This window comes from Podarcis tiliguerta (assembly GCF_965153285.1).
Source record: "Podarcis tiliguerta genome assembly, chromosome: 8".
NCBI classification, from domain to species: Eukaryota; Metazoa; Chordata; class Lepidosauria; order Squamata; family Lacertidae; genus Podarcis; species Podarcis tiliguerta.
The window spans coordinates 69,893,829-69,913,731 of record NC_139541.1 but is presented as its reverse complement, the minus strand read 5'-3'; the positions used below and the strand labels follow the sequence as shown (position 1 = coordinate 69,913,731).

The 19,903-nt window shown below is 48.5% G+C and overlaps 1 protein-coding gene across 1 annotated transcript in view; it reads left to right on the top strand.

Moving 5' to 3' along the window:
* HPN (hepsin) overlaps nt 1-15,925 on the top strand; it is a 30,528-nt gene extending 14,603 nt beyond the window's left edge. The window contains exons 7-13 of the mRNA XM_083455662.1: nt 2,258-2,298; nt 4,630-4,795; nt 6,834-7,024; nt 8,332-8,427; nt 9,442-9,584; nt 11,250-11,414; nt 12,752-15,925. Of these exons, the coding sequence (XP_083311788.1) occupies nt 2,258-2,298; nt 4,630-4,795; nt 6,834-7,024; nt 8,332-8,427; nt 9,442-9,584; nt 11,250-11,414; nt 12,752-12,790 (841 nt within the window). The 3' untranslated portion in view covers nt 12,791-15,925. The remainder of the gene's footprint in view (nt 1-2,257; nt 2,299-4,629; nt 4,796-6,833; nt 7,025-8,331; nt 8,428-9,441; nt 9,585-11,249; nt 11,415-12,751) is intronic.
* The last annotated feature ends 3,978 nt before the right edge of the window (nt 15,926-19,903 follow it).

Below are 19,903 nucleotides of genomic sequence, written 5' to 3'. Positions count from 1 at the left end.
AAGTACAAGATGGACTAGGGTGGGAGTTGAAATCCAGGAATGTCTGGAAGGCCACAGAATCAAAGCCGAAAACCCTGATGGTGGCTGAGAAGCACTAGGCTAGGTTTCCACAGGAGCCCTGACCTTTTGTCAAGCTGGGGAGGGGGGGAGGATTTAAACACATTGCAGAGTTCCCAAAAAATAGATCATCCACCAGAGCTTTACTGCTATCGAAAGCAGATGAGCATAACGGTCAGAAATCCAATACATTCAGAATTGGCATAGTCCATAAGAAATCCAGTTGCAGCACTTACAAAAACTTGTAAACTTATAACAAGACTAAAACTTAACACTAAGCATACTATGTACAGAACCCCACACCAGAAGGAAGAGAGATAGAAAGAGAAAGTAAGTAAGCCCCAGGCCCCTTCTGGCCTATATTTATAGTCAGCATGACCTTAACAGAAAGAGATAAGAGAACCAGTTTAAGCCAGCTGTACTCAGCTTCTCTGAAGGAATAACCCAAAGACCATGGACCTTCATCTTGTTTCTTTCACAAAGAGAAGGTTCCAGAACCCCCTTGAATGAATTAGAACAGGAAAGGTCTCTACACATCAGATCAATGCTTTCTGCACTACGAAATGCAAACTGACACCTTTGACCCTTCTGGGTGGGGCTGATGGGAGGCCAACAGTTCCCTCTGCCCTGACCTAGGCCTTGTAGGACGACCTAGACTTGGACCAGTTAGGGCAGGCGTGGGGACCCTTCCCAGAGCCATTCTTGACTCACCAAGGGTTCCATATTTGCCTGCAAGACTGTTTTTGTGGAGCCATGCCCCGCTGTCAACCAGGTGACATCACCTTGATGGGTGGGTTTGAGGGACGCAGGGGATTGCAGCAGAAATCAGGGTTGAAACCCTCCTGATCCACCCATCAGCGGATGGGGAGTTCAATCCTGCTTGGCCACTGTCTCCCCTCACTCGCCAACTTTGACAGGTGGGCGGAACAACCCACATGCCAATCACCTGATGTTAGACAGGTCCACCTGTCAAAATTGACTCATGTTGGTGGGGCCCATAAATGTTCCCCACCCACTTTTCTAAGGCGTTTGGCAGTCCCATATGGTGCATCTCACAGACTTAATCCCAACACTTGGTGACTGGATTATATTCTGCCCCCTTTTGCTGCTCTCAGCTGCTAAATACTTGCCCTATTCCCCTAACAATTGGTACTGGGACTGACCCAGGCGTGGGTGACATTGATGGCAGATCACTTAAAGCACATGGTTAAACTACAGTTCCCAGGATTCTGTAGGGGGAAGTCATGTACTTTAGATGTGTCTTGGATGAGCTGTAACTGTACTCGAGTGAGCACAGACATACTAGCAAAAGCACATCCATCACCAGAATGTTCACCCTTTCTCTGAAGCTTCATCACCATATACGTATACCAATAAACTGAATGTTGGCTCAGCCTTACCCCATCCTCTGCTGTTTGGGCAGCCTGCCTGTCTCTTTGTTCATTTTAAAAAGCATCTCATGAATGCTCAGGGTGGATGCATTCATCTGTTGCCTACAGCTGGCTTCTGCTGTATACTTGCAGAAGCATGAGTTATTGGGGTTTTGCTTAGAGTTTGACCCTGGAGAGGAATAGGTACCGTTGCAATAAACCCAATAAGGGCTTAAAGCAGGCTTCCTCAACCTCAGCCCACCAGTTGTTTTGAGACTACAATTCCCATCATCCCTGACCACTGGTCCTGCTAGCTAGGGATCATGGGAGTTGCAGGCCAAAAACATCTGCCTGGCTTAAAGTCACTGTAAATGTGTGACATTGACATGGCCAAGGTCATTTAGTTCATAATGATACTGGGGGCTGTGTGTAAGCTAGGCTTTTGAAAACAACACCTTCCCCACCCAGCTCTGCACCGGGAAAAGGCACTGTGTGAATTAAAATAAGTGAAAATATCCTTAATGTGCCTATTTTACATCATTCCCCTCCTAGCCACAGGGAACACAAGGGACTTTTAGGGCCACTATAAATCCTACTCAATGTGAATTCCAGCTTTCAAGTTAGCGAGAAACTGCACCATTGCCTCCAGGTTTGTCATAAGGCCTAGAATCTTGGAAATCAAATGCAGATGGAGATGTTCAGGTACGTGAACTCCCCACCCGGCAGAAAGCTCAACTTGCAAGGAACCTGGAATACACATGTTCCTGATGAAGGTTCGCTTTCCTTCCTTTCTGCAGCTGAGCCCTCTCCTCTTTCTCTTTCTCTCACAGCGAGTGCCCGACAGGCCGATTCCTGGCAACGCTATGCCAAGGTATGGAAACCCTGAACCCTCCCAAGGGCACCGTCTTGATCCACCTGCCTGCGTACAGGTCTCTCTCTCTCTCTCTCTCTCTCTGCCTGCTATCTTGAAGTTCCTCTAACTCTTTCCCAAGTCTCCTTCTGTTGTTCAAATGCCATTAACAGCTTTTCATTTTCTTCTTCTGACCTGCTCACACCTAAACACCCCTTGGGACAGTGGAGGCTGGTCTGTTAGGGCAAATAGAGTACCCACCGCCAGCCTCAGCAAGCCCCCGGCTGCCTGCCTTCTTATTTCCAACCAAACCGGGAAGTCCAGAAGGTGGCCCTGACTGCCAGCGGCCAGCATCCTCCTCCTGAGTCTCATTGCTGCCCTTGTAGAAATCATCAGGGAGGACAGGGGCAAAACCACAACTGACATTGGCTCTCTGGCTCCACCTACAGTTGGACTCCCTGCCTTCCACCCTACCAGCCCCAACAAGCACCAGCCATCACTGCCTTTTTAGTTTACTGGCCTTGGTGCTAATGCGAATGTGATCTCATGAAAGCAGACAGAAACTTGCATCAGAACGAGGAAAGAAAGGCAAGGTCAGCTCTAGCTTTGAGGAAGCCATCTGCAGCGTGTCCTCTGGTGGGCTCCTCTGTTGCCAGCAGGTTTACCCATTAGGAGTGGCAGCAGCCGTTTAAATTTCCCACAATGCCCCTGACGGCTCTGATGACCTTGTGTGAAATGGAAATCGTGAGTGCCAGTCAATCAGTGTGTGCGTGAAATTAAAGGGCGCTCAGGGCAGGTGGTGACACTCAGCCCAGCCAAGAACCCCTGTAACTGCCCCCCAAAAGCTGTGTGGTGAAGCTGGGACTGGATAAAAGTTCTAGAAATCTACGGACTCATTAGTTGCCAGTAAATGTTAGAAACCTACATTGCCTCTTATCGAGGAATGGCTAAGGAAATACTGTGTGAAGCTTAGGGATGGCAGTCAACACCCTGAGATGGCGGAGAAAACATGGCCTCTGTTTATTGGTCCACCCAATAAACTTGGCCATTTGGCATTTCGTTTTTAAGCTTGCTTGCCTTTTGTGTGGTAACTCTGCCAAGCAGTGCTACAGTTCCCAATGTTCCCTGAGATGGTTAATAGTTGATGGTTAAACTATTCTGGGAGCTGTAGTTCTCTGAGGGGGAATGCAGGTCTCCTAATTACTCTTCGGCACCCTCAACAAACGACAGGGCCTAGAATTCTCTGTGGGAAACCATGACTTAGGACAGCTGGGGGGGAGGCAGCAGGCGAACAGTGCGGAGCCTGCGGGTGCCTGAGATGTATGGCTTGGGCATGCTGCAGGCCCCGCGGTGAGTGCTGCCCACATTTTGCCACCTCCCTCAGGGTGACACCCAGGGTGGCCTGCACCCCCACACTCCCCTTCCTATGCCCCTGTGTGGCCCATGGCACGCTCTTCATGCAGCAGAATGAGGTGGCAGGATTCTGAGGCAGGGGTTTGCATTGTACTATTTCAGGCAGGAGGAGGTGGATACCACTTAAGAATGCTCCCTGAAATAAAAACTTGAGATGGCAAGTTGAAAACAAAAACACAGGCCTATCCCATCAGGGAGAAAACTTCTAACCCAGCTGCTCCCTGTTGCACTAGTTTTCTACTTGTGGGGATGTTGTGGTTTTTTTATGTGCTTAGCATTAAAAAAAAGGTTTCCTCCCCCCAAAAACCCCAACAACACTTGATGTGGTACAGGCCATTTCCAGATTACTCTGGTTTCTGCCACTGATATGTTGGCATGTACCAAGGTAAGGGCAGGGAGGAGCCTGGTCCAAACAGGGTCTGCTCCCTTCACATTGGCACATGTGGAGATGGCTGAAACACTTGAATAATAAGGAAACGTCTCATTTGTGGGCAGCAGGGGCTGTGACTGGGGCAGGTCTGTGAATTATTTTGATGGCATGCAAGGGTTGTGTGAACCTCCCCTCTGCATTATGTAGCGTACAGGAGGTAGCGATGACCACCAACTAGGATTGCTTTAAGAGAGGATTAGGCGAATTTAGGGATGTTTACAAGGCTTTCATTAGCTACTAGGCCATTGGAACCAGAGTTGGTGTGCATGTTCATGACAGTATTCTGCAGGTCAGGTATGCAACTCAGCTCAAACCCATAGATCTGATTTTGTTCTTTACTCTGCAGCAATTGTGGGAATGGGATAGACTCTTTTTAAAAAAAGTATCTCAAATCCTAGAGGGTAGCCGGGAAATTGTCCCCAGTTTTAAGTGATGTTAACTGATCACCTGAGTTGTCTCTAGCCAGATCCTGCCCCTTGAAGAACTCATGCCTGTTGTGTTCTTTGCAGACTGTGGACGTAGAAAGTTGTCCATGGACCGCATTGTGGGAGGACAGGACGCCAGCTTGGGCAAATGGCCATGGCAAGTCAGCCTGCGCTATGATGGGACGCACCTTTGCGGTGGCTCCATCATCTCCAATGAGTGGGTTATCACGGCTGCACACTGCTTCCCAGAGTAAGTCCCTGCCATATCTGTGTTTGCTATTGTGATGGCTCCCAACTTGGTAAGGTTGCTCCTCTCAGGGCTTGCCCTGATGTTTTAGAGTGTTTACTAGGATGTGTGAACCCATCTGAAGGTAGCCCTGTTCAGGGAAGTTTCTAATGGTTGATGTCTTACTGTGTTTTTAATATTTTGTTGGGAGCTGCCCAGAGTGCTTGGGGCAACCCAGTCAGATGGGTGATATATTATTAATATTAATAACAGCAGCAACATGAAAAATTGAACTGAATGGCCTCAGTTGGCTTCAGTTTTAATTTGTTCCGAAACAGATGTGATTAGAAATGAACGAATCATGGAATTGAAGAGTCGGAAGGGACTCCAAGAGTCATCGAGTCCAACCCTCTGCAATGCAGGAATCTCAACTAGATCATACATTACAGATGGCCACCCAACATCTGCTTAAAAACCTCCAATGCCCAAGAGGCCACCAGCTTCAGAGGGAGTCTATTCCATGGCTGAACAGCTCTTATGGTCAGAACGTTCTTCCCGGTGTTTAGTCAGAATCTTCTTTCTTGTACAGTGGACGCTCGGGTTGCGAACATGATCCATGCAGGAGGCAAGTTCGCAACCCGCAGTGCCGCATCTGCGCATGCGCGGGTTGTGATTCAGTGCTTCTGCGCATGTGCAAAGCACGATTTTATACTTCTGTGCATGTGAGACTGCTGAAACCCAGAAGTAACCCGTTCCGGTACTTCCGGGTTTTGGCACATCCGTAACCCGAAAAAATGCAACCTGAAGTGTCTGTAACCTGAGGTATGACAGTAACTTGAATCCATTGGTCCGGGTCCTAGCCTTCAGAGCAGGACAAAACAAGTTTGCTGCATCTACCATGTGGCAGCACTTGAGATATTTAGCTCTTTACCAGGCTAAACATACCCAACTCCCTGAACCGTTCCTCATAAGGCTTGGTTTCCAGACCCTTGATCATGTTGGTTGCCCTCCTCTGCACCTGTTCCAGCTTGCCATTATCCTTAAATTGTGGCACCCAGAACTGGATACAGTCTTCCAGATGTGGTCAGAGCAAGGTGGAAGAGAGTGGGACTATTATTTCCCCTGATTGGGATACCAGAATAGCATTGGTTTTTTTTTTGCTGCTGCTGCTGCACCACGCTGTTGACTCGCGTTAAGTTTGTGATCTACTAAGACCCCTAGATCCTTTTCACATGTACTACTGTCAATCCAGCTGTACAAATGTGTTCGTTCTGTTGGAGGTTTTCCTATCGGCATCTGGTAGGCCTCTGTGAGAACAGGATGCTGGACTAGATGGGCCACTGGCCTGATCCAGCAACCTCTTCTCATTCACACCCACCCACAAGCCACCAACAACCCTGGCAATGTTGTACAGTGGTGCCTCGCAAGACGAAAAGAATCCGTTCCGCGAGTCTTTTCGTCTTGCGGTTTTTTTCGTCTTGCGAAGCAAGCCCATTAGCGGATTAGCGCTATTAGCGCTATTAGCGGCTATTAAAGGCTTAAGGGATTAGCAGATTAGCTGCTAAAAGGCTATTAGCGGCTTAGATCAGCTGATAAGCGGCTTAGATCAGCTGTTAAGCGGCTTAGCGATCAGCTGTTAAGCGGCTTAGCGAACAGCTGTTAAGCGGCTTAGGGGCTTGGGAAAAAGGGGGGGAGGGAAAAAAACCCCCAGGAATCGCAAGGCATTTTCGTCTTGCGAAGCAAGCCCATAGCAAATTCGTCCTGCGAAGCACCTCCAAAATGGAAAACCCTTTCGTCTAGCGGGTTTTCCATCTTGCAAGGCATTCGTCTTGCGGGGCACCACTGTATAGCTGTCCTCCTCCAATCTCTTTCTGTGTCTTAGGCTGATAGCTCAGTTGGTAGAGCATGAGACTCTTAATCTCAGGGCCATGGGTTCGAGGCCCCACGTTGGGCAAAATATTCCAGCATTGCAGGGGATTGGCCTAGATGGCCCTTGCATTTCCTTCCACCTCTATGATTAATTTTGATTTTGATTTCAACAAGTCTCCCCATCTCTCTGCAGGAGGAATCGAGCACCAAGCAGGTGGCGGGTGTTTGTGGGAGCCGTTTCCCAGCGCTCTGCTAAGGGGCTGCAGGTGGGTGTGACAAGCGTCGTGTACCACGGTGGCTACCAGCCCTTCCTGGATCCCAACAGCGAGGAGAACAGCAACGACATCGCCCTGATGCACTTGGCAACGCCCCTTTCCTTTAACGGTGAGAATGTGGTGACAGGAAGGTAGTTTGGGGAAAGAGTTATTATGAGCCTGTGGGGCAGGGGTGGGGAATCTGTGAGCCCTGGTTGTTGGACTCCTCCTCCCCCTGGGCCTCCCCAAAATCCACCCAGGGAGGAGGGGAGAGGCAAGTTGGGCAGGAAGAAATGTGCTGATGGAGCGATCATAATAGCGCAGTGCTGAGATCCATCCATACGATTCCCAAGCCACGCCAGTTATGAGGTTGCCAGCATGATTATATAGCATGTCAGCTGCCTTGCAACCTTATGATGAAGGGTAAGGGAGAAATCGGAGGAAGGAAGGAATGTACGCTTGCATGTCCTATGGGGCTGCGATGTACCGCAATGCAGAACTTGCCTTTCAAAGTAAGGTGAAGGTTGCGCCCAAGCTTCAACTTGGGGCAACCACAGCAGAAAAAAGTTAACTCTGCATTCAAAGCCAGTGTTGGGGTTCAACATCTAATGGGTGATGGGCCTGGGCACCTGCACACTGGCAGTGCCAAGCAGCCAACTGAGTTTTTTGGCTTTCAGGAGAGTGGATGGGTGACAGTATGAGCAACCACAGCTCTCAGAAGAGGCAACAGCCACCATCACCTGCTCTCTCTTCTGCAGTGTGTCTGTTTGTGGGAGACTGATTGTGCCTTCCCCAAACTCCCTTTCCCCCTCTGGAAAAAAAGAGGAGTCAGCCCAGTGCATAATCATAGAATCAGAGAATCATAGAATCATAGAGCTGGAATAGACCACAAGGGCCATCGAGTCCAACCCCCTGCCAAGCAGGAAACACCATCAGAGTACTCCTGACATATGGTTGTCAAGCCTCTGCTTAAAGACCTCCAAAGAAGGAGACTCCACCACACTCCTTGGCAGCAAATTCCACCGTCGAACAGCTCTTACTGTCAGGAAGTTCTTCCTAATGTTTAGGTGGAATCTTCTTTCTTGTAGTTTGGATCCATTGCTCCGTGTCCGCTTCTCTGGAGCAGCAGAAAACAACCTTTCTCCCTCCTCTATGTGACATCTTTTTATATATTTGAACATGGCTATCATATCACCCCTTAACCTCCTCTTCTCCAGGCTAAACATGCCCAGCTCCCTTAGCCGTTCCTCATAAGGCATCGTTTCCAGGCCTTTGACCATTTTGGTTGCCCTCCTCTGGAGACGTTCCAGTTTGTCATGTTTCTGAGTGTGTATGTGAGAGACAGGAAAGAAAAACCCATGGATGTGAGTGACCCAGAAGCTAGGAGGCAGGATGAAAAAATTCATTTGCCTTTTGACAATACTTTTCTCCCCACAGAATATATCCAGCCCATCTGCCTGCCAGCTTTGGGCCAGCCTTTGGTGGACGGCAAGATCTGTATCGTTACTGGCTGGGGCAACACCCAGTACTATGGTAAGTACCTCTTGCCACTGCTAAGATGGCAGCAGCTCTTGCAAGCTGTGTTGCGTATCTTTCCCGCTTCTTATGCAAGTACAGAAATGGCTGTGGGCTGCATCATTCACCTGATAACCTCAGAATTCTGTTGGTTCATTTTTTTTTTTTAAGCTGCGAGGCTTCAAGGCAGGTTTAATTGATGTGGGCCATTCCTTAAAAAAAACAACAACCCAGAAGCCAAAGGGAGAACTGATGTAAGGGCCAATAAAAGCAGAATACAAAGCAAGTAGATGTGGGCTTGCTTGCTCCCCCCCCCCCAGTGTCTTTTAGGTTGCGGAACTTGGCCTGCCATGATACAGAATCCCTGTAATTTTGACTATTTCCCCTGCTTATATGCAGACGACATACAGCTCTGGTTACAGGCAGGGGAGATGAAAAGTGGTCTTCTAGTTGCAGCCCCTTGCATCACTCTGAGCTGCCCATTTTGGCAGCCGTTGCTGCTTCTACTGGGAGTTAATCCCATAGTGTTAACAATGCCCTGTATTCCAGTACAGAAACTGTTCTTAACCTGAGGTACCACTTTAGCTAATGGGGCCTCCTGCTGCCGCCACGCCGCCACCATGTGATTTCTGTTCTCATCCTGAAGCAAAGTTCTGAACCTGAGGTACTATTTCTGGGTTAGCAGTGTCTGTAACCTGAAGCGTCTGTAACCTGAGGCACCACTGTATTGTGAGGAAGAGAGATAAACCTCTCTCTGCCTACGTTCTCCACATTGACCCCTTTGCTCGTTGCACTTCCTTGTGGAAGCGAGCATCGCTCTGTGGTGGAGCACACTTTCCGTGTGCAGAAGGCCTCGGCTTCAAACCCTGGCATCTCCAAGGATCAAGGGAGCAGGCAATAGGGAAGACCTCTGCCAGAAGTACCAGAGACCTGCTGCCAGCCAGAGCTGACTGCACTGGGTCAATGGACAGATAAGTCCAACCTGTTTACTAAGCCTGCTTTCCTATGGCACTCGGTTCTTCAACTTTGTAGGGCAACAGTCTGACGTGCTGCAAGAAGCCAGCGTGCCCATCATCAGCACCAGTGTCTGCAACAGCCCTGACTACTATGGCAGCCAGATCAGGCCCAGGATGTTCTGCGCTGGCTTTGCTGCCGGCGGAACAGATGCCTGCCAGGTAGGTTGTGCTGGGCAGTGGGCAAGGGCAGGGCCGGGGAGGCAAGGGGATATAAGTTATTGAAGGTGGGCGAGGTGTGGTGGACTGCATTTTAGAAAGAGAGAGCAAGGTGTGGGTGTTTGGCAGAGGTGGAGAACATTTGGTCATCCAGATTTGGCTGGTCTGCATCATTCATCATCCTTGACCATAAGCCATTCTGGCTGGAGCTGACGGGAATCCTGGGGGGTTGGGGTGGTACAAATTCCCTCATCTTTAGTGTTTAGTAGACTATTTGCTGAACAGCAAAGCAGGGCAGGATGCATGGTGAATTTGTTCAGACACAAAGTGACCCAGGCAAAAAATATCATGGGGCTTAGGCCAACAACTCACATTTCTTCCCTACAAGGTTTATCCCTTAAATTATCTTAGATGCTTTTTCTAATGTGTGTGTGTGTTTTATGAGCAAGAGGTAAAGGACAACCAGCGTTGGTTCTGCCAGTTGGCTTCTCTGCCCGCTAGAATGGAGGGCAAAGGGCTTTTAAACCCATTCTTCTCCCTGTGAAGAGCGACAGAGGCTCAGTCAGAATTTCTCCCCTTGTGTGCTCTAGCTGTTGAACTTTGGCCTGCACGGGATAACATGTTTGCTATGGGAATGTTTTTCTTCTGTTTGAAAAACAAAACAAAAACCATAATGGCGGCCATGAGGGTTTCAGATTAGGATCATGGGGTTGTGACAGCGCATTAAAATTAGAGATTAGGTTTAAAAAATGTAGCACATGTACAAGTAGGTACACATAGGTAGTAGGAGATTATTAAATAGCTTTATTGGTTACAAATGCCTGATTGGAGCTGGAATGAGACAATATAACATCCCTGGGGAACATGAATGATGCTTACTCTTTCCCTGTGCCATTTCCCTGCTGAAAATTGTCCCTCCAGAACTTAATTCTTGCCCTCAAAGGCTCCACTGCAGTACCAACCCATAGCTGTGGGCTTTGATTGGCCTGTGTTTCTGCTTCAGCACCCTGGCCTTACCTGGTCCGCATTTCTAGTTAGAGTGCTATACTATAATTATAATAAGAATAAGATTAAGAATAAAAAATTATTTATCTCCCACCAATCTGGCAGAATAGAATATTAAGAATACGACAAAACATCAAACATTAATAACTTCCCAATACAAGGCTGCCTTCAGATGTCTTCTAAAAGTCAGATAGTTGTTTTTTTCCTTTACGTCTGATGGGAGGGTGTTCCACAGGGAGGGCACCACTACCAAGAAGGCCCTCTGCCTGGTTCCCTATAACCTCACTTCTTGCAGTGAGGGAACCACCAGAAGGCCCTCAGAGCCGGACGTCAGTGTCTGGGCTGGATGATGGAGGTGGAGATGCTCCTTCAGGTATACTGAGTCGAGGCCATTTTGGGCTTTAAAGGTCAACACCAACTCTTTTGACTTGTGTTTGGAAACGTACTGGGAGCCAATGTAGGTCTTTCAGGACCGGTGTTACATGGTCTTGGCAGCCACTCCCAGTCACCAGTCTTGCCACTGCATTCTGGATTAGTTGCAGTTTCCAGGTCACCTTCAAAGGTAGCCCCACATAGAGCGCATTGCAGTAGTCTAAGCGGGAGATAACCAGAGCCTGGTGGAATGAGCAAGGGTTGTAACTCCTGCTTTCTTCTGCCTGGCAGGGCGACAGCGGCGGCCCCTTTGTGTGTGAGGATGGCATCTCCCGGACTTCCCGCTGGAGGCTCTGTGGCATTGTGAGCTGGGGCACCGGCTGCGCCCTGGCCAATAAACCAGGGGTCTACACAAAGGTCAACGACTTTCAAGGGTGGATCTATCGTGCCATGAAGGTAAAGGGCACCCGGGGCAGTTGGGTGAATCAGTTGCAAGAAAAGCAACAGGGAGAGGCTTGCGGCACCCTAAAAGTTAATGCAGCGGTTGGCAGCCTTTTGGGGATGGTGCTTGTGCAATGGGAACGGAAGCAATTGGCTGACAGGCAGTGACTCCAAGCCTCCTTTCTGCAGGGATCAGTTGCACTAGTGAGTGGGAAGTCAGGTCATGCAGCCAGTTCAGCAAGATTGAAGGTGATGACTTTCGCTATGCCCTGCTTTAGGCAGGTGTCAGCTGTGATATCGAGTATCTCGGCAGCTTAGCCGATCCCAGAAGGCTGATCTCAATCAGCTGACTGCTTCCCTTGCCATTGCACAATTGGGGATGCACTTTAAGGCTCCTGGTTGTGCCTGGGAAGACCTGTCTACCTGCCAAACAACCAACATCATCACCATCGTATATTTATATGCCCCCTATTTGTCTGGGTTGCCCGTGCCACTCTGAGCAGAATTGAACAAATTATGAAACCATGGTAAAACATCAAACATTAAAAACTTCCCTATACAGGGCTGCCTTCAGATGTCTTCGAAAAGTCAGATAATTGTTTATTTCTGATGGGAAGCCGTTCCACAGGGTGCCTGGTTCCCTGTAACTTCAGGGAAGAGCCAGTGTGGTATAGTGGTTAAGAGCGGTAGACTCGTAATCTGGGGAACCAGGTTCGCGTCTCCACTCCTCCACATGCAGCTGCTGGGTGACCTTGGTCTAGTCACACTTCTCTGAAGTCTCTCAGCCCCACTCACCTCTCAGAGTGTTTGTTGTGGGGGAGGAAGGGAAAGGAGAATGTTAGCTGCTTTGAGACTCCTTCGGGTAGCGATAAAGCAGGATATCAAATCCAAACTCTTTTTCTTGCAATGCGGGAACTGCTAGAAGGCCCTTGGAGGTGGTTGTCAGTGTCTGGGCTGAACGATGGGGGTGGAGATGCTCCTTCAGGTATACAGGGCTGAAACCATTTAGGGCTTTAAAGGTCAGCACCAACACTTTGAACTGTGCTTGGAAACGTACTGGGATGTCACATAAAATGTCAAGCGTAGGGCAGGCTGGTGTGGTTTGAGGGGAAATGGCCTTGTGGGCCAAACTGAGACCCACACTGGGCCTGATTAGGCCAGTCGGAGGTTCCAAACCCCTGTGTTACAACATCCACTGGTTAACTGGTGTCCAATGTAAAAGATCTCAAGTGAGCACATAACCAGTGCATTGCTGTGGAAAGGCAAGGGAACACCTCTCCTGTCCTCCCAGCACATCTGTCTGTCTGAAGGCCCCAGAAAGATGCACTCTCCTTTTGTTTTCCCTCCTGCAGACTCACTCCCATGCCAGTGGAATGGTGATCCAGGACTGAAGCCCCGGAAGAGCGATGCTGAGCCGTCTCCGCCTCGCCAACCTCCCCCCTTCCAGTGTGAGACTGCTGCTTTAAACAAAATGGGGTGGGGCGGGGCAGAAATGACATTTTACAGAGAACAAACATTGTCCCATCCAGCTGTGTGCTCTGGCATAGCCTTGTGGAATAGGGCAGGGGAGCCCTTCTACACTGTGAAGTCACCGCTCCTCGCTGGCCCTTTAAACATCTGCCAATATGATGCCTTTGCTTTGGCAGCCTATCAAAGGGGTGCTTCTGGTTCTTTAACGGCCCATCTAGGAATGAGGGTCGGCCTTGCTTCCCAGGACACCTGCGACTGGCTAATCTGTGGTTGCTTTGGTGTGGCTCATTACCCAGATCACACGAACGTGAGGCCCTTAAAGTATTGAATTCTGGCAGGTCAAGAATTTCAAAAGCAAAGGCCCAATCCTTGGGAGTTTTCCCCAGCTATAAAGAAGGGCAGAAGCTGCATTTAAAGGGAACCCCCACAGCAACTTCTCACACTACCCCAGGTTACACTCAGGATGGATGAAACCATCATGATTTCTGACTTGAAACTGGGGTGTCCTGATTGTCCTGATTTCAAGGCTTGGTCCCCCCCCCCCCACTTCTGCCCCAGCAGCGGATCCTGCCTCCCTGCCCCTTGCAACATGGCAGCCAGCTACGAGCTTGGCAGTGCGGCTTGATGATGTCATTTCCCAGGATGCCGCTGGAAGCTGAGACACACACAGAGAGGCAGAGAGGCGGAGCATGGGCTTAAAAGGGCTGTGGTGCAGATTGGAGCCAGCAGCGGTGGGGGAGAGTCTTGAGCTGCTAGCAGGGTGGGGAAGAGGTTGGTGGGAAAAGGAATGGAGGGCTTGGTGCCCGGGGCTAGGGTCCCGCCCAGTAACTTGCAAGGTGGCAGCAGTGCCTCTGAGCATGTACAGAATGCACACATGCATATTTCTACCCCTCCTCCCACTCCCCCCAGCCAGAAACGCCTTGCATTCCTCAGATGAAAATGCCCTGATTTCCATCTGAGGAATATTGGAGGGTATGCCCCAAGCCTTGTTCTGTGGATCTTTGGCTCTCAGGTGATTTTGTCAGGTGATTTCTCTAGGTCATTGGTCTCCAAATGGTAGGTTGCACCCTAAGATGAGATTGGTTGTGCAAGTGATACCACCACCATTTTCGTATATTTAAAAAACAATTGTTCAGGGGTTTTAAAGAGCAAATGTCGTAAGACAGACTTGGAGAGCATATGTGTTGTGTTATACCATGAATAACAGAACTTACCACAGGGGGCTCAGATCTAGAAGGGGAAACAGTTGAACTGATGACAGGAAGTCTTGAGGAGGAGATACTCCCTTACTGCAGTTTGCTAAGGGCAAATTTGGAACACAATAGAAGCAGGCCCATGCAGAGGGGGTAGGGCGTTGGGTTCCCTTGCCCTGGGTCTCAGAGGGCTAAGCCAGCCAGTGCCACCCCCTCCCCCTGCCAGGGACCAGCTGCTGTTTTGTTTGAGTTGATGACTCAAGACTTCAGCCCCAGGCCTCAGACATGGGCCTGAGTAAAAGAGTTTACTTCCACTTACCTGAAGTTTGCAAGCATTTTTAGGGAAACTGACAGGACCAATAGAAAGCGGGCTCACGTTTTATATGAGGGCAAAATATCAATATCTGACCCAAAGAGCCTCATTTGGAGTCCAGGGAGGATATTACTGAGGGTTGGATACCCTCCGCCAGTCTCCCATTTCCCTTCTGGATGGGAAGATGTCAGGAAGGATTGACCAGCTGTTCTGTGCATTTTCCACCTGTCCTTTTAACAAGATTGAGTACATTTTGGGGAGGGCTTTATTAGGGTACTTTTAGCCCTCCAGTACAGACTTAAGAGTTATGTTTGTATATTCTGTTGAGGATCTGTTGCTGCCCCCACTCTAGCATTGTCCACAGGTGAAAATAGCCACCAATAATGTTGAATCTGACGGTTTTCCTCCATCACACACACATTGTAGACTTGGAAAAAAAGCCTAGCACAGATATTAATCTTCTGGTATTAATCTGTTATTGTCTACATACAGAATGGGTGTACTCTATCTCTGCATCCCCACGATAAAAAAATTTGTATGCACCGGGAAATTAAGAACCAGAAACTGCTTCAGTTTCGTATTAGAAGTTCCATTAAGGATTATTTTGGGTCTGCACACAAGTGATACACCGGCCTTCCCAAACCTGATAACCTCCATAAGCTTTGGACTACATTTCCCACCATGCCTGAGCCCAATGCCCCTGGTGGCTGATGGGAGTTGTAGTCTAGTCCAATGCATCTGCAAAGCACCAGCTTGAGGAAGGCTGTTGGAATCAAAGGGTAACTTCTCACTTTCTTGACATTCCGATGAATGTACAAGCACCCAGCTGTCCAAAAGCAACTGTACATCTTTAGCATAGCCATGCACACACTCACACTTATTGATTTGGTGGTAATTTGTAAGTTACTGGCTGGGCTGATCAGATACATTTGATGCCGTGACCAAAAAAGAAGAAGCTGAAATAAAAACATGTGGTTCGCCTATCATAGAATCGTAGCAATGCAGAGTTGGAAGGGACCCTGAGTGTCACCTAATTCAATTCCCTGCAATGCAGGAATCCTGCTCACAGCCATCTCTGGGTGGGCTTGAACCACCAACCTTCTGGTTGACAGCCAGATGCACTAACCCATTGTGCCACTGGAGCATATGAATAAGCCCTGCTGGCTCAGGTCAAGGGCCAATCTCATCCAGCCTTTCTCTCTCTCTAATGGTGGCCACACAGCTGCCTGTGGGAAGCCCATGTGCAAGGCCTGAGGGCAATGGCGCTCTCTACACTTGTGATTCTCAGTAGCTGTTATTCAGAGGCATGCTGCTGTCCAGCATTGGAGGAGCGCAGCCATTGTGGCCTTATCCTCCACAGAGTTGCCTACATACAGTAATAACCCGTCTGGGGCCAGGAAGAATCCCAGAACAGTCCTCTATTATGTCTTCTGATACTGTAAATAGATAACTATGTTGGGTCTCCTTTGGGACCATGGATCAGTTAACTTAGCTTGTATATATTTGTGTAATTATGTCAATTACAGTAAATAAAGCCTGTTTTGATTATAGATGGCTCTTGGATTATCTCGCAGACTTTTTAGGATCCCCCTCCAAGGCTCAAACAAAGGAGCTTCCTGACTTGCACATTAGTATTGTGTCTCTTGTTGTTGGGAGTGCAGAATGAGGGCCACTGTCCCCTCCCCCCAGCAAAATACACCATTTGGAATACCTGCAAAATTCAATGCTGCTCTAGTATCCTGCAAGGAAGGATGGGCAGCAAGTGTTAATTCACAGTAGTGGGAGGGAAGCTTTTACAGTGGTACCTCAGGTTAAAAACCTAATTCATTCTGTTCTTAACCTGAAACTGCTCTTAACCTGAGGTACCACTTTAGCTAATGGGCCTCCCGCTGCTGCCGTGGCGCGATTTCTGTTCTTATCCTGAAGCAAAGTTTTTAACCTGAGGTACTATTTCTGCGTTAGCGGAGTCGGTAACTTGAAGCGTCTGTAACCCTAGGTACCACTGTATAGAGGGAGAAAATTCCCCATTCTGCACCAGAAAACCAGAAATCACAACTGAACACCATTGCGTGGGATCAGGGCCATAGCTAGGGGGTGGTGAGGTGTGCCCCTGCCAGGGGCGCACATGAGGGGGAGGGCACAAAATCGGCTTGAAGATATGTCCATAAATATGTCTATAAATAAAAATATTTGTTATTGCCTCATACGAAAAGGTTTTAAATAGAGGGTGAATTGAATGAGTGGAGGGGGGGGTGTTGGAGGAGAGGTGGAAAGAAGAGCTGATTTGTCCATGGATAAGGGGCACAATCTGGATAGTTCTGCCAGGGGCGCAAGATCACCCAGCTACGGCTCTGCATGGGATGCCGATAATCTGTTTGCCGATGGCAGGAGCTGGGCAGATAGGTGATGGAGAAAGGTTTTGTGAGGCCCACAGCTAGCTGAGAAGATGTACAGGCTAACACCAGGCCCCTGCCCCCTTGTAGAAGCAACTGTCTTTAAAAGACTGCTTTGGGAGGTACTTTCCTTAAAGACTAGGCCCCACCAGGGCTGTAGATCACCTGCTTTTCACTGGTGCTGGAGAAGGGAGGGTTAAAAGGCCAGCCTGCCTGCCTGGGATGGCACTAAAGGGATGGACTGGGTGGCTCTGTGCCAGCACAGCTGTGCCCACCAGCGGACTTGCTGAAGCACCATTCCAGGTCAGAGACTGTGTTTGTGAGTGTTAAGCCAGAGAGACAGAACAGAGATTTAGCTAGCAGGGCTGGTTCACCCATGAAGTGATGTCATGTGCCCCCCCCGGGGTCCATGGGGGACAGCAAATGTGGCCCCCACGGCTGCTGTGGTTGTTGCAGCTGCAGCCACCGCATCTCCAGTTGTTGCTGCTTTCCCACCCTGGTGAGTATTGAAGTGTATATCGAATGAGAGAGGCACTACATACATCAGCAGGACAGTTTATGCAGTGGCCTTTGCAAACAATGATTGTCGGTGGCACGATTTTCTAATTTGTTTCAGGCGCCAAAATGTCTTGGGTGAGCCCTGGTTGCTAGTACTCTATCCGTCCTGCTGTTCTCCAGAGGCTCTTGAAAGCGTCAGTGTAGAGATCCCACCAGAACAGAACAAAACAACCAACCAACCAACCAACAAACAAACAGAAAAACACCTATTCAAGTGGGCGGAGAAGAACATTCTGTCGATCAAATCCGAACACGTCGCCAGGATGGAAAATGAGGAGGCAGATTGGCTCAGCTGGGAAACCATCTCAGAGGTGGAATGCAAACTCCACCCCCGCCGACTTCCAACAGATAGTGGAAGACTTCGGAGAACCAGTCGTGGATCTGTTTGTCACCCCACCGAACACTCAGATGTACAGATTCGTGTCTCGCTTCCACTCACAAGAAGTGCAGGGAATGAGCATGGGAACAACCCATTGGCTACCGGGGATGCTATATGGTCCCCGCCTCACATTCAGCCTTCTGGCAAGGACAAAAAATATCCTTAAAAAATAAATTAAGATAAAATGAAATAAAACAAGCAAGAGATGACTCTTCCCTCTCACTGGTCTGCAATGACAAAAAAGTCCTTGCTGGGCTTACCTGCAAAGCACAGGGCTGCAGTGGAGCAATTTCAGTAAAAAGGTGACTTTTTTAGTTAAGGAAGATGTGACAAGTCTCTTACTGCTGATGTGCTACCGTGCACAGCAACCACAGTGTGGCAATTTAGTTTGTGCAACAAAGGGGGAAGCTTTCCTCCCTAGCTTGGTTGGGGAAAGGTGAGGATTAAAGGGCTGTTTTGGAGGTTGTAAAAGGTTAAAGTTCCTCTAGGGTAGTGGCCTGATAAAATGGAGGGGGAAAGAAGAAAGGGACATCTAGAGTGGGAGTTTGGGAAACTGTCGTCGAGAAGCACTCCAAGATAAAGAAAACAGAAAAATACGGTAAGTTGAAGCCAAACAAATCCAATTCAATCCAAAGAAAAAGCAAGGAAATCCAGAAAGGAGGAAAAAATAAGAGAGCTTCAGCACACACGGTTCTTCCTTTCCAGCTGGTAGGCAGTCAGTCTTGGATGTGGTGAATCCTTTCATGGGGTAATGTTGTGGGACTTCAATATCAATGCCAAGGCTTCCTCAAATGGACCAGCTGGGGATTTCATGGCCTCCATGACAACCATGGTGTTGTCTCAGTACATCTGTGGTCTAATCAGAACTCCTCCTCATGCAAAAAGCTGGTTCTGGGTCATGATCAGGACCACAGCAGGTGTCTGGGAGGGATGAAACTCCTCTACCCACCCTCTCGGCCTGAAATTTGCAAAAGCAAAATATTGCGTAAAGCAGGTTATTAAAGTAGCATGCTGTTCGGTCCCGACAGATTTATCAAAAGTCTCCTTGATCAGCTACATCATGCATTGATAGATCCCATTAGCAGCAGGGAGGGGTAAGAAATCAAATCCTTTTCTGATTTAAAGGTGAGCCTACAAAATTCACACTTTTCCGAAACGGGCAGTTTCCTGAATTTTGCAACACAGTTCTGAATCCAAGTAATGTAGACAAAAATGCCTTCACTAGGGTAAAGAGTGCATCTTGTGAGTCTTGTAGAACCTGCCTAGCAGTCAGGCCTCTTCCCCCTCACCTAGGAGGGTGGGGCCCTGACTGACCAAAGCTAGAAAAGACGGAGGCTGTTTAGCACCTTGATACCATCTTGTCTGTGTGTCCTGACTGACTGACTGTAGCTTTGGAAGCTGAGCTGGCTGAAAAGACCTTTGGGTTGGGGTATGCTGGTTTCGGTGTTGTTATCATGGCCCCAGCTATCTAAAGTTTTTAACTGCTTTAATTAATTTTAATTGTTTTAACTGGGTTTTAACTTGCATGCATTTAAGTACAGGTAGAATTCTTTGGTACGTGGTGGCGGTGGGTCTTTGGGGTCCATAAGGGTGGGAGATTGTGGATGCCCCAAAGAACCAAACGTGTGCCCTCTAGTGTACAAAAGCCCCATTTTTTGAACTTCTTATTTGGAGGTCCTGATGCAGATGCTAAGCCTGCCGTGTTGTATGTAGACAAAAAGTTAATGTATGTTTTTGCTGTCTTCTAAATTCTAATTCCAAAGCCACAGTGTGCGAGTAGGTTCACAAGCAGTTCTGCATATGTGTGTGTATGGAGCGGTGTGTGCCTTGCTTTAGGCAGGTGTGACTATGGTGCTGCATTCTCTTCTTTGTTTAAAGCGATTTCCCTGCAGTTGATGCATAGTAATCTAAGGCAGGCACGTCCAACTCCCAAGAGACTGCAATCTACTTCCACTATAAAAAAAAACTGGCAGTGATCTACCCATTGAATTGACGAAAGTTGGAGGAAGACCCAAAGCTGTTGATGAGCTTTTTTGGGGGAGCACAAGTTGTTGAGCTTTTCTGGGGAGCTAATGTTGAACTTTTTGGGGGGAGCCGAACTTGCTGAGCTTCTTTGGGGGAGCCAAAAATTGATTGACCAGTAGATCGCAATTGACTAGTTGGGCATGCCTGATCTAGAGGATGTGAATGGGGCCTAT